The sequence below is a fragment of the Candoia aspera genome, chromosome 1, assembly GCF_035149785.1.
Source record: "Candoia aspera isolate rCanAsp1 chromosome 1, rCanAsp1.hap2, whole genome shotgun sequence".
Taxonomy (NCBI): Eukaryota; Metazoa; Chordata; class Lepidosauria; order Squamata; family Boidae; genus Candoia; species Candoia aspera.
Window position 1 is genome coordinate 47,155,990 of NC_086153.1, and position 14,966 is coordinate 47,170,955.

General features: G+C 36.6%; 1 protein-coding gene across 1 annotated transcript; it reads right to left on the reverse strand.

Moving 5' to 3' along the window:
• Positions 1 to 1,400: 1,400 nt before the first annotated feature.
• On the reverse strand, positions 1,401 to 14,892 carry NSL1 (NSL1 component of MIS12 kinetochore complex). The gene is made up of 6 exons (XM_063303311.1): positions 14,669 to 14,892; positions 12,745 to 12,823; positions 11,593 to 11,723; positions 8,267 to 8,318; positions 3,209 to 3,276; positions 1,401 to 2,291 (listed from the first exon to the last, which is right to left on the reverse strand). The coding sequence occupies exons 1-6, from the start codon at positions 14,867 to 14,869 to the stop codon at positions 2,016 to 2,018; spliced, it is 807 nt and encodes a 268-aa protein (XP_063159381.1). The 5' UTR covers positions 14,870 to 14,892; the 3' UTR covers positions 1,401 to 2,015.
• Positions 14,893 to 14,966: the final 74 nt, after the last annotated feature.

A 14,966-nucleotide genomic window follows, 5' to 3' on the forward strand; every position in this document is an offset into this window, starting at 1 on the left:
CTCCCTCAGGTTTCCAGGCTCCCTGCAAGTACATCATCTCGAGGGCACTGCTGTCCAATGGCTAAACGATGTAGATAAGCCATAGGCTTAGCCACTCTAGTAACTGCTCATACATAAGTTAATTCTATTTATAATTTTGCTCATTATTCGTATTACATATTTCTCAAATAATCTACTGTCCCAATGTTTTATATTTTATACACATTTTATATATTGTTCTGTGAACTTTTAGGCAATAATGCTGTATTCTGCTATGCCATATGAAATAAATAAATAAATAAAATATGTTTGGAAAATGTATTCACTAAACATGATTACATAGCTTGGTTCTCCTATGATACCTTAGTTACACTTGAATTCTGAACTCTAAGCTGTTTTGAAAGGGATAAATCAGAAGTTTTTTTAAAAAAACAAAAGCAATATATTTGCTGCATCTATTTTTGCCAATTTTTTCCCTTCAGGATGTTTTTCTTCAAGAAATAATGAATACTTAAGGTTGTTCTGAGGTGAGAACATAGGCATTTTCAGAAACAATATATTTGCAGTAAATTTAATTAAAAAGAGAAAATGGTATAGTATTGATTTTGAAAATTTATATAGACCTCAATTATGTTTTAAAATCCAAATAAAAAGGAAAAGCAATTGGGAGTTCAGAAACCCTGGAGGAACTGAGATTAAAAAATATAAGGGAAAAATACTGGTAACTCCAGCAATTTCAAATCCAGAATTGCCTCTGTATAGCTCTCCTTAAATATATATTGCATAAGCAAGCCTGTTAGACTCAGCCACATCACTTGCTCACTGTATGTAATTCAAAGAACACTCTAATCTAGTTTTAGGAAAAAAAGACATCTAAGTATTCAAAGATCATCAACTATTAAAGAGAACAGTTTTGCTTTTCATGAGAATATAGATTTAAAAGCAAATTCAGCTGAAAGCACCCTATTGTGAACTTTATTTACTACAGCTTATTTATAAAGTGTACATTTATATTGCGGGCAAAGTAATTTTTAACTAATATATAGATTAGTAATCTCACAGTGATACTCCTGAGATATAGATGAAGGGCAATTCAATTGGACCACTTTTAATTTGCATACCAGGCAATCAAAAAACAAAACAAAACATCCACTATTCCTAGTTTCTTGGGAGGACAAAACCAGATATTTCTCTGGAACTATTTACTAACTGTGATGTGGAAGTATGTTATGGACAGGAGAGTAAATATTAATCCTTGCCCACCTGCCATTGCATACTTTTTCCCCATCAAGTTCCCAGAAGACAGTATGTCGGGGCTAGGGGAAAAGGGAACGGAGAGAAAGAGCATGTCTATTCGCACTATTCAGACAACACTTTTTCCTCATTAGTTTTGAGATTTTAGTGAAAACACAATCTGCCTCTAAATACTTTAGCCTTTAATCCCAGCCTATAGTTACAATGAACCTGTACAAGTTGTGCTACATTTTGAAATTAATAGTGATCTAGGAATCTGCAAACTGTTACCGGGAGCTAGACACTCCTCTATGTGCATTTAAGGCATTGAGAATTTGCCTCAGAAAGTTCAGTAGTTCTTCTTTGAAACTCCAGTTGCAGATGCTCCACTCAAAGTTCCATAGGGTACCCAGCAAGAATCTTTGCTACAGAAATGCACAGCGTTCTGGATAATGCTCTTCACCCAATGTTTGGAGAAATTAGCATTCAACTATTTATGTTTTCATAAACAAGTCAAGTCCTTGCAGCAGATCATCCAGCTGTAATATACTGTAGCAAGTTTACTTTCAAAGAAAAATGTTCCAATTTAATAATATGCTTAAGTATTTTACAGAGTAGTTTAAGAGCTATATAAAGGGATCCAGTAACAAATTTCATCACTATCAAACAAATTTTGTTTTGCTATATGTATTCCAGGGGATCACTAACGATGCTATATAAACAATCTATGCTTATATATGCCATAGAAAAAAATCAGTTAGAAAAAGTGAAGGGCTATTGCGATAGTCTCTTCAGAAAAGTGTTCATGTATCAAGACTAAGTTTTCTTTGTCGGAGTGGGTAGAATCTCTGTCGAGAACATGATGGTCTCTTTATTTTGAGCAGAACAGAATTACTGATAGCAGTTTGTGATGGTATGACTTCCACTTGTGATGTAAGATTTTTGACATCGCTTTTATTCTCTTTTTTAACTTCAGAGCCAGAAATGATTTCTTGATGGAGTCTGCACTGTTCCAAAGTTTGTTGTGAAGACAATGCTTTTGAGAAGCCTTCTGCTTTTTCCACAAGGGATGACAGGGACTGGAGATAGCAGGAGAAAAACAAAAACTATTTCAGGTTATTCAAATTGAGCTACTATATACTGGGAGTACTACAATTCATAAACTGCCTGAATGAATTTTAGCAATAGTACATTAAACATTAATTCATATGTGTTATGTATTACAAATCTTCCCCAAAACTGCTTTGCAATTTCAGTACACATTTAAAAGGACTGAAATTTGGGGAGTTGTAGATTCAAAATGTACCTAGATGACACTAACTATAGCAGACAAGTCTGAATAGATCTATTCAGTAGAACAATTAGAGACCACTATAGTCTTTTTTTAAAGTTGATTCCATGAATTTCAGAGGTTTATCCTTAGATTACTTTTGTCTAAATGAAATAGCCCATTAGAATTAGTTTCTTAAAATAGTTAATGAATCAGGTTACTTGTTTTCACAAGTGTCCTATAATTTTGCTTGATAATGAGTTAAAATTAGGGATTTGCAAAACTATGTGTTCCCTGGAAATGGATATTTGGGGGCTAATAAATGCATTTTGTTTCATAAAGATCAAATAGACAGAACTTATAGTAAAGAACAAAAATAACATTCTGGTCTTGCATTGCACATCTTAGTGCAAGTATTAAGAGATACTAGAATACTACAAACCACTTCCTATCCTGGAAAATTCACTTCTGGAAATACACAAACCTTTTCCAGAACTACCAGATCACTGCATTCCAGAGAGCACTGAAACATTTAAGGCCTAGAATATGTAATTTTTCACACAATTAGTTATATTTCCAGCTGATGAATGCCACTAATTTGGATCCAGACTTTGTTGTACTTACAACTGACTATCTGAAGTCAATTAGTTAAGTCATTAATGTACAACCCATTATGTTAATGAGACTAAATCTAGATCCAACTTATTATATCTTTCGAAATCTCACCTTAAATGATTCTCCAATATGTCTTGACACAGTTTTTGTTGAAAGTCTCAGTTCCATCATAGACAGATCTGTAAAAAAAAATAAATTCATGTATTCTCTTAGAAGATAAACCAAGAAAAACATCTATCTGCTGCACTGTAATTTTAAAGAGAGAAAAAAATAATAAAGACATTATCACAGGTAATCTACCATTCCAAAGAGATAAACAGGGCTATTTTATTTAAAATCTAAAAAGAAAAGTATTCCAAAATAAAGAAGAGTACAAAAGCTTTGTGGACCACATTACTTAATTCTGCAATTTACTATCAATTTAGTCTTGACAAAGAAATTATATACTGTGATATTCAGTAAGTTAGAAATAACTTCCATCACTTCTAAAATGCATCTGAAACATGAAAAATTAAAAATAAACTCTTTTCCTATCAAATATATAACTGTTAATATGATATAGTGAGACTATAAGGAACTCAATCAGGAATACTTCATTCAAAATCCATACTCAGCATACAACTAAATTTACCGTGTGGCTTTAGATTGGCTGTATCTCCACATAACCTAAACCATACAGTTGCTGCAAGGATATGACAGAAAAATAGCTATGTAAACTAATCAGAATTCCTTAGAAGAAATGAATGGATTACATTGCAAAACAAACAGAAAAATAAGATAACAGCAGACTTGTAAACAAACATTCATCTTGATTGCCTTCCAGAACTTCACAATCCCCAACCTGCCCGCTGCCCCCACAGATTTCTTATATAATGATGTATGGCTGGGTGGGTAATAAAAGCTCTTGTGTATTGGCAACTTCATAGTATTTTTTTTCGAAGTTATATAAAGGAGCAAAAATCTTCATTATTATCCCATTCTTTTAGCCTATTATTTTAAAACCATATTTTTAAAAAGATTCTCTGAAAGAAACCTGTGACATTAAACTGTTATACATACAGTATATATTTATACCTCTGTAAACTATTTATCTCCTATTCTCCCATTGAGAGATTTTTCATCAATATTATATCTAGTATCATAAATGCTGATTTCCAGTAATTCTATTTTTCTACAGTAGCCAACCATAAGTAAGTGCAACCCAGCTGGATGACCTTGGGCCAGTTCCTCTCTCAGCCTTAGGAGCAAGGCAATGGCAAACCACTTGCCAAGAAAACTGCAGGGACTTGCCAGGAGTCAACACTGACTCAAAGGGAAAAAATAAAAATCTCCACCCTCTTTACATTTGATAACTTCTATACTGGAAAGTCATTGGGTTGGGAGCTATCCTCTTGAACTTTGTACAACTTAATGAAAACTGAAAGTATTATAACAGTAATAAATTCCTTCTGGATGACTTATGATCAGCTTGAGTGAATGGACAAGTTATTTCTCTTTACCTCTGCATTCCATCTATAAAATGGGATTAGTAATGATAAGAGCTGCAGCATGCTATATATTATAAAATGCTTACAAAACAACTGCTTGTGGGGTTTTCCAAAGTAAATTAACTTCATTTGAGAAGAAGCTGGATTATTCCAACCTACTCCAGAAATCCTTGTAAAATATGTTTGTCCTGGCACGATCGCACATTAGAGAAGTATTTAAAAGCTTAGTTGTTTACACTGCTTCCAAAACACAGGGAAATGAAATAAGGAAATGAAAGGTTATAATTCTATATTTTGTCTCTGGTGACTGTAGTTATTGCATAGGGATTCATGCACATTCCAGATGGTGTACAAATACATTCATTCACAATATATCTGCATGATGTTTTCATAAACATTTTCATTTTAGAAAATTCTAAAAAATATTGTGATTGGGCAAATAGTTTTACTTTACCAATCCAGCAAACCTATGGAACTTGTGGCACAAAGTTGTTGAAACCATATATACAAGCTAATTCTTTGTTGCAAATAAAGTACCAAAGCAATGTTTTTGAGTTAGAGGAAATGCTGCCTGAAGGCAAGTTAAACTTGATAGTAAAATGCCATGTCTGTCTTAGTAAGTGTGTAATTAGCAACTGCTATGAACACCTCATAGTAAGACAGAATAATTCACATTGCATCCCACAGTCACTAACCATGGGCAGGAACCCAGATGTAGCCCAAGTTTTTCATGCAAAACAACAATTAAATTTTCTATATTCCCAAATGGTTATTCCTTTTGTCATTTATTAAACAGTAAAAGAGGGGAGATGGGCAGTAATTAAATTTGAATAATAAAATAAAATAATAAAATAAAAATCCTGTCAAAACTGAGATTGGCAAGATTTTATCTGTTTTATTGACAATTTTCCATATTTTATTTTTTCATTAACAGGAAAAATGGTCTTTTCTGTAAATTAGACAGTGGTAACAAAAACCAAGAACCAGTAAAACCAAACACTCTTCTAGGCACTGATTTGCTATAAACATTTTGCCACTTCCTTTGTTAGTCTACAAAGAACATGTCCAGATTTCCAGATCCAAGATCCTGGCTCAAGATATCATGTTTCCTCCCTCCTAGTATCCATATAATGGAACTCTGCAATATTGGGGTCTGTTTTTCAAAAAAAAAAGAAAGAAACTCAAAACAACCCCATCCTGAATGTGTTAAGTACAAGTTGGCATAGAGAGGACTTTGACAGGCTTTCAAAGGTCTGTAACAGTACTCTAACTGCGTTAAAGTATCCTCCAAGATTTCCAGAAACGTTTCCTGACCTTGCCTATCTCAAAGGATTGATAACTATTTTGCAGAGCAACTAGATAGATGCTTTTCTTATTCATAAAACGGGGGAGGGGTGGAGCTCCCAGCCTGATATTCTTAAAATGTACATGGTTTACATGACAGAGTTCATATGTCACCCTAAGCCACAATATGGTTTGCTAATTTTAGTTTAGCATGAAGAATGCAGAGTTTGCAATTTCAAGGTTAGTATCTGAAACCATTTTACTCTGACCTGGCATGGTGCTTGAATGCAATTGCATACGGTATTACTTCCTCAGTCTGGCAAAAAACTTCCTTGCTTCCTCAGTCTGGCAAAAAATACACTGATGGAATGTTCACATGAAAGTGAATCTGAACTTGTGAAATTGGACTCACAGGTGCTTTATTTAATATATTTATATGCTGCCTTTCGCTCAATGGATCTCTAGGTAGTGTGCATACATCTTGGTGATGTATGCCTCAATTTTTTCTCTTTGCGCTGACCCTCTTACAATCTTGGTATCACCAACATTCATTTGCTTGTTTGTATAGATCACATTTTAAAGGTTTGCATCCAACTGCAAAAACAAATTGATCTACAATGTGCAGATCCATAAATCCAGAGCTTGAGAACCAAAGCTTCCACGTAATCGCCCCTATTGTTTATTGCCCCAATTGATATCATCTGGGTACTTCCTTTTTGGCTGGCCTGGTGCTGTCAAATATTTTCTCTGTGAATGCCCTCTCATGTATAGGTAATTTTCATCCTTATTTGTTGCTGTTAGTGGCAGTAACACATTTTAATGCAATATGGCCATGGCTTTGCAGATTCCTGTGAAAATGACTTTGTTATATATCATATAGCAACTCTGTGGTGTGTTGCCCTTATTCTCCTCAGTCCTTTGATTTTGATCACATTTTAGATACAGGATCAACCTTCTGTGCATCTCTTTTATGCAGTGACAGAACTGTAAGAAAATCTTGCACTGGAAAGAAGTTATATGTCTCCATTTTTCAGCAATAATTGACAATTTAACTCTTTCCCTGCAGGCACTGGAACACATCCTGAATAATTTCCTGATAAGAAAGGGAAGAAGACTGAGAGTCATTGCTTGGTACACCATAGGGTCTACAATTGGAGGAGACATGACTTATGAATGCTCAGAGAACAGCCGCCGTAAGAAACAAAAAGAAAACTGACCAGTTACAATTAGAAATGACATTGTTCAATCCAAGAAAGTGAACCTAGCAGGTGCTTACAATGTGAAAGGGGAGACCTGGGGACAGACTCCTGATGGTACTGAGGAACCCAGCATGAAGATGCTACAGTCAAGCAACACATTTCTGAATAAAGTCAGTTTCAGCCCTGTCCAACAAATATGCCCCAAGCAGTTATTCCCATTACCCTTGTGCTGTTCAGCAGCCTTACCATCAAATTCTACTATCAAAATGTTGCACGACTGTTGCAAGAACTCCCACCCTTATTTTCTTCCAAAATTTCCCAGGCAAATGACTGAACAGTATTTGCAATAATATGATTAAAATATTGATTTAACTGTCAGGAGATCAGTGAACCTCTTTCAAGCATAAGAGAGCCTGAACTCAGTCTAGTGTTCTTAACACTATAGCCTGGAAGGTGGTAGAGTTAAAATCACAAACATTATGAGACATTCAGTTAATTCAAAACGTTTTCCTGCAAAACACTGCCCCAAAAGCATAGTTCTGTCACCTTAGAGAGCTTTTCTCAACCAGGGTTCCGTGAGAGCATGACTGAAAAAAATAAAAATTTTTGAACTTCATACATACCATGCTAGTGCTCACAGTGATTGGCGATTTTTACACAGAACTTAACTGCCAGCCCTCCACTTTGCTGTTATTGTAACCATTGTAAATTGTGGATTGTGTAGGTTAAAAGTGAATTATATTTTTTACAATTGTTATGCAGGGATTCCCTGACACCTGAACATTATTTCAAGTGTTTCTCCAGGGCAAAAAGGTTGAGAAAGGCTGCCTTAGAGACTTCATACATTATGCTTTTTCTGACTAGAATTCACATCAGATGCATGAAATGTTCCCTCATATTGCCATTTTTTATCTTTCTCTCTCTCTCTCTTTATATATATGTATTACACACACACCTCTATATACCTGCCAATTTCGGATACTGTTTCCTGTAACTACTGGCATACTGTCTAGTCCATAAAAGCTTATGCCATAATAAATATGCTTAATTATCGAGGTCTAGCATTTTTTATTATTGTTTTGGTGATGAACCAAGAGAGGTTCCTCTCTGGAAAAGAAGAGATAGATTATGGAGTGTTTAAAACATATAATTGTTGTGCTCTATGAAAAGAAATGAAGCACATCATTTCAGAAAATTACCTTGGGAATTTTCCACTTTTATCTCTTGACAGTTCACAAAAGGTTGATAGCCCTAAACAGACAAAAAATGCATTTAAAGTCTCTTTCCTTGGCTTGCATTATAACTTCTAAAATGTGACTTAATTCATGGTTAAAACATTTAAATCTTAAGTATATGAAAATTCTTATTCATATATGAATATGTAATAAATTTCTCTAAAAGCAGTCACTATCTGATGTGTAAATTCAGCAAAAGCAGGTTTACTATGTCATTGCATACAGATAGTCCTCACTTAATGTCCACTAGTTTAGTGACCTTTCAAAGTTACGAGGCACTAAATGAGGCATTTACGACAGGTCCTTGTAGTTGAAGCCATTGTAGCGTCCCTGCGGTCATGTGATTGTGATTTGAGTGCTTGGCTACTGGCTCGCAATTACAACGTCTCAGTGTCCCACAGTCATGTGATCGCCATTTGTGACCTTCACTGTAAGCTTCTGACAAAGTCAATGGGGAAGTTGGCAGGAGGTCACAAATGGGGATCACATGACTGTGGGACGCTGTGACCATGCAGGATTCGCCTAACAACGACAACTGGGACTGCCAGAACTGCTGTCATAAGTTGTACCTTACAACTGTATTGCTTAGCGACAGAGTTTCCAGTCCCAATTACTGTTGGTAAGCGAGAACTACTTGTATTAATTAGGTGAGTTAAATGCTATTACAATACATTTTATATTCTAATCTGAATAATCAAATTTCTGCATTATCTAACTTTACAGCAATTTGGATGAATAGCAAAACAGTGCCCTCTGCTGCAAGACTTAGGAAAAGGCAGATTTCTTATTTAAAAAATACAGACTTTTAAAATGATTAGTTGTAAGAGCAAAAAATATACCAGTGATTATAAGAAACTGAACAGCCGCTTCTCCTGTCTCACTCTGCTTTCCTGGAAATGTTTCACAGGTATTTTTCTTTTACTCAAAACTTGTAAGGCAGGTGTTCTCAAACTCACACTTATGCAACACAGTGCCCTGAGAAAGCCAGTAAGACAGAACTAAAATGTGTGTCTAAATTAGCTATGAGCACATAGGCAGGAAGGGGAAAATGCTGGAAGCCACCTGTACAATGCCACACTATATGTCTTAGAGAATATAAAAAGAGCAAGGAAAAGCAGAGGAAAGTTTTTTTTAAAAAATTTCAGATACTGCAGGACATGCTGTTGGCGAGGGCATCACCTGGTTATTATGCAGTGGTGTGGAGCCTGCCAAGTCCAGAGATTCTGGTCCTGGGACAAGGAGGAAGATTGGGAAGAAAAGCCTGGGCTGGCTTGAAAGAGTGCGGAAAGACAAGGAGGACAGACTGTGCTGTGCGTATGGAGGTTCAGAGGCAGAACAGTGGAACTCTGTGAGTCAGGGTTTGTTTGGCAGCAAGACAGCTGGGAGAAAACTCACAGACATTCCAGTGTCAGTAATTGAGATAAGGAGGGAAGGAAGAAGCCGTAATAAAGTACAAGCAAAAAGTGAGGGAAAGACACTGGAGAGGGAATAAAATTAAGTTGGTTAAGATTTGATTTCTTATATATTTATGTACATCACTGATTTTGTAAATATGTTCACTTGTATATAACACTAGAGCTGGCTTGCTGCTAAAACTCAAAAAAACCAAGATTATGGCAACCAGCTTGATTGATAACTGCAAATAGAGGGAGAAAATGTAGAAGCAGTGACAGACTTTGTATTTCTAGGTGTGAAGATTACTGCAGATGCTGACTGCAGTCAGGAAATCAGAAGACGCTTAATCCTTGGGAGAAGAGCAATGACCAATCTCGATAAAATAGTTAAGAGCAGAGACATCACACTGAGAACAAAGGTCCACATAGTTAAAGCAATGGTGCTCCCCACAGTAACGTATGGCTGCGAGAGCTGGACCATAAGGAAGGCTGAGAGAAGGAAGATCGATGCTTTTGAACTGTGGTGTTGGAGGAAAATTCTGAGAGTGCCTTGGACTGCAAGGAGATCAAACCAGTCCATCCTCCAGGAAATAAAGCCAGACTGCTCACTTGAGGGAATGATATTAAAGGCAAAACTGAAATACTTTGGCCACATAATGAGAAGACAGGACACCCTGGAGAAGATGCTGATGCTAGGGAGAGTGGAAGGCAAAAGGAAGAGGGGCCGACCAAGGGCAAGATGGATGGATGATATCCTAGAGGTGACGGACTCGTCCCTGGGGGAGCTGGGGGTGTTGACAACTGACAGGAAGCTCTGGCGTGGACTGGTCCATGAAGTCACGAAGAGCCGGAAGCGACTGAATGAATAAACAACAAATATAACACTAGTTCATGCTACATTATTAGCATAGGTATCATGTCCTGCTCACCATCACTTGCACCTTGGTCAACTCTTGTATGGATTACTGTAACATGCTCTACATGAGGCTGCCCTTGCAGAGTATTTGGAAGCTTCAGCTGCTGCAAAATGTGGCTGCACAGGCAGTTATGTGCACCCCTTGACCAGCACATGTTACACTTCTGCCTGTGGGCTGCGTTGGTTGCCAGTTTGCTTCCAGGTGCAATTCAGGGGTTATCTGAGGGACTGCCTCTCTCCAATTACATCTACCTGCCCCATCAGGTCTGGCAGGAGGGGCATGCTCTGGGTCCTGTCAGCTAAGGAGTGTTGTCTGGGGGAGCCGAGGAGGAGAACCTTTTCTGTTGTGGCTCCCACCCTGTGGAACATCATCCCCCCAGAGATCAGAGTGGCCCCAACCCTGCTGACTTTTTGCAAGGCCCTGAAAACATGGTTTTGCCAACAGGCATGGGGACCCGGGAGCGTGCTAGAACCTGGGCAGTGGCTGAATTGAATGCAATGGATGGATGTGCTCACCTTGGCTATAAATTTTGTGATGTGTTTTTCACATATTTATAGTTTTAAATTGTTGTTTTGCTGTTTTTATATTCTTTTTAACTGTTTGTGGGCCATGCAGAATCACATATTGAGATGGGTGGCTATATAAATTTGGTAAATAAATAGTGTCCAGAATAAAATTCCTAATTTGCTTAAGTACTGGCTGTATGTGTGCCTGTATCAGCCCCTATCCTGAACCCCTCTTCAACAACCATGTTTTTAAAGTTTTAAGTAATTAGGCATACATATTTTCCTCCATCACAATAACTGATAATAGGTTTTAGTAATCACAACATTACCTCACCTTAGTAATACATATTAAGCTAGGCCCCATAAGCCAGAATGTGATATTCACAAACATCTGCTAATGCAGTAAGCAAAATTATCTAATTCTCTCAAAATAAACATATTCACCCAATGACTTAAGAATTCAAATTACTCACCAACAATTCTCGTTGCATTTTAATGCTTTTAACAACATTTATTTGCATTTTTCTAGGATACTGATTACGCTTGGAAGCCACTTCCACAATTAATTCATCAAGCTGATCTTCGAGGAGTTTAATGTCTGTGTCTAATTCACAACAAAAATAGAAATGTGTAATATTTGAAAAGTAGAGTATGTGAATTTTTTAACTTCAATAGTCAAGAAAAAATATAGAAACAGGTACATATATACCATCACCTTAATCAGAGGTATGTGGAACTATAAGGGGAAGGTAAAAGATATATTACAGCGAAGTTTTTATCCATTATTAAAAATGGGAAACAAATCTGGACTTATGTTAAATAACTAAATGTATGATAAATAAATCTGTAAAAATAGACCAGAATGGTCTACTGGTTTGCTGCCAACTAGTAGTTAGTCTCACAATAATTTTTTTTTGTGCTTTTTTGAGTCATTATTTACCCTTGGCGACTGCCTGGACAAGTCCCTGCAATTTTCTTGGCAAGATTTTGGAAGTGGTTGCCATTGCCTGCTTCCTAGGTTTGGAGACAGAATGACTGGCCCAAGGTCACCCAGCTGGCTTTGTGCCTAAGGTAGGACTAGAACTCACAGGCTCCTGGTTTCTAGCCTTGTACTTAATCACTACACCAAACTGGCTCTCTAGAGCTCATTACTGCCTATTAAAATAAAATAGAAGTATTGACTCTATTCATAAAATTTACCATTTCATTGTAATTGAAAGGAAATGTATTACATCTTTTTCTACAAATGTTCAAACTGTATTAATTCATATCATTTTAAATTAGAGAATCTTACATAATTATAAACTGTCATCTACAGACTATAACAAGCCAACAGATGGCAGCAATAGACCCTTAATCTAAGATGCCAGAAAAAGAATAGAAAATCTTTTGCATGCAGACTGTATTATTATGCTATGGTCTCCTCATCATACAACTGCAGTTTCTCCTATAATATATCTATACCTAATATTTCTATACCAGACTAACAGTGCAAGGAATTGTACTGTAACAGGGGCTGAGTAATTCTGTTCAGAGCAAAATAACTTCTTATGGATAAGTTTTTCCAACAATATTAGTCAAAATGTTTGTACATTAACTCTAAGGATGCTTTTAAATTAACATACCATTTTGAAGATCATCTGATGATTCCTGCCACAGCTGCCCATTAACAGTGACATTCTCTTGTACAGCCGTTTCAAAGTTCTGTACAAAATGTACAAAGACATATATGTAAGGATTCTTAAAACGATACCTCAAAATGCCAATACTATATCACAAAATGGACCACAGAGGAATGGCATAGCTCACTGATAAACAGGGTTCTGACCAAGCACGTCCATTCAGTAAATTGAGTCCACAATATTTTCAAGTACAATGGAGCTCCCATGTTGATAAGTAAGTTGCAAGATAGGAGAAAAGTGATGAATGTTGGTAGTTAACACTTTTTCACATTTTAGCATGATCAAGAAGCAGAATGGATGACAATGCAGATATGGAAAAGCCTAATAGGAAAAATACATAGAACTATGGGAAATAAATGCTCATTACAGGAGCAAGTATTTTCATAAGAAAAAACACATGCCAAATGCAACTCTATTAAAATATAGTTACAAATACCTGAAAAAACCCTTTGTGTTGCTAAACAGAAAACTCAAGGAAAATTAATGGACGTAATAGTCCATTGCTCCTTCTGAAACAGTGATGTTATATAGAAAGAAACAATTACTTTCTAACAAAGAAATAATTGTAGGGAACTTCTGGCTTCTCTTGTTATCTGCTTTCACAATTACCAGCTAAAGGAAATTATTTTTCACAAAAAATAAGAGAAAGGAAGCTCTGACATAGTTTCTGGAGAACGTGTATCCTAACTGGTAGACAGTCGCTACCCCTTAGTTGTCAGTACTTTCTGGGACTCAAAATAGATTTTTTTTTGCATGCATGCTAGCAATGGCAGAGGCATTATCAACTTGAAAATCATACAGTAGTCCTTCTCAGATCTTCATTAGATGACCACAATCAAGCCAGTTTTGACTCACAGTATGCAGATCATACTAGGTTATATTATTTACTACCAGAATTACAAAATCTAAGCAAGCTTACTAAGGAATAAAGCCCACTTAACAGGATTTCCAAGCATAACGTAACAAACACATACTTTCAAACTTTTAGAAAAAAATACATGGCAAATACTCTTAAACCATGATAAATGCACAACAGCAGCTTTCCCTTACAGAATGATGTTCATAGTTTTATCTACTCAATTATTGGTTGTTCAGTTCCAAGGCTTCATTTTAAATATGACTAATACCTTTTAAAGACATTAGTAATTAAATACCAGGTTAGCTTAGGTTCTATTGACTGCTTCTGATATAGAAATTTACATTCTTAATTAAAATCAGCATCAGTCAACTTCTACAATTTCTGCACTCATTGTGAAATTTCTTCTTCAGGGATGCTTAACAGCCTCCACTTGAAATCTTTGTTATTTATTACAAATATTTCTGTTGCTTCCATATTGCTTTTCAATTTTTTTTACAACTGATAATTGCCTTTGCTGTCTTCACAAAAAAGAAATCACAAATAAATAAAATGCCTTGCTGTTATACTATATTTAAAAGTCAGCAACATTTTGAGAGCTAAGGGCTGCATTTATAATTTCTGGGGATTGAAGGTGAAAAATGGTTGTGACCATATCACACAATACATACCAGTGGGACAGGAATTGGAAGGGGGGTTCTGGAGGGCTTGACAGTTGTTAAGTTTATTTTAGAGTTATATGACAGTTTGCATGTGTTTCTGACCTCAAAAATACAGGAATCTGGGATGTCTGTTTTCAGCAATCAGGTCCAGAGTTGTGTTTAAGAATGGTAGAAGGGTTATTTGGGGCCACAGGCTACTCATCCCCTTACTAAAGGAAAATTAGGGCAAAGAAACAATCCCCATTCAACCAAACAACTTCCCTTCAACAATTCAATATTTTTTTAAAGTCTTCATCTGAGAGAAATATTCTTAACAAAAAGCAGTTCAAATAAACCTGACTCCCCTTACCCAAAGCGCTTCCCCAACAGCCTGTTCCAAGTTCTCGGTCTCAACAGCCTGACCGGTCCCGAGTCTCCGCACGAAAGGCCCGCAGTGGCCCAGCAACTCGGCCGCCCATCGCCGCGAAAGACACTGTACCCGGGGCTCCTGACGCGGAGGTGGAGGAGGAACCGCCTCCGTCAACTGCACCACCTCCATCTCGGCTGCCATTTCCCGCTCTCTTTCAAAGCCGTTCTTACTTCACCGCCCACCTCCACCCAACCCGGAAGTAGAAGTAAGAGAATCTCATTTATTGCATTGTCGCCGC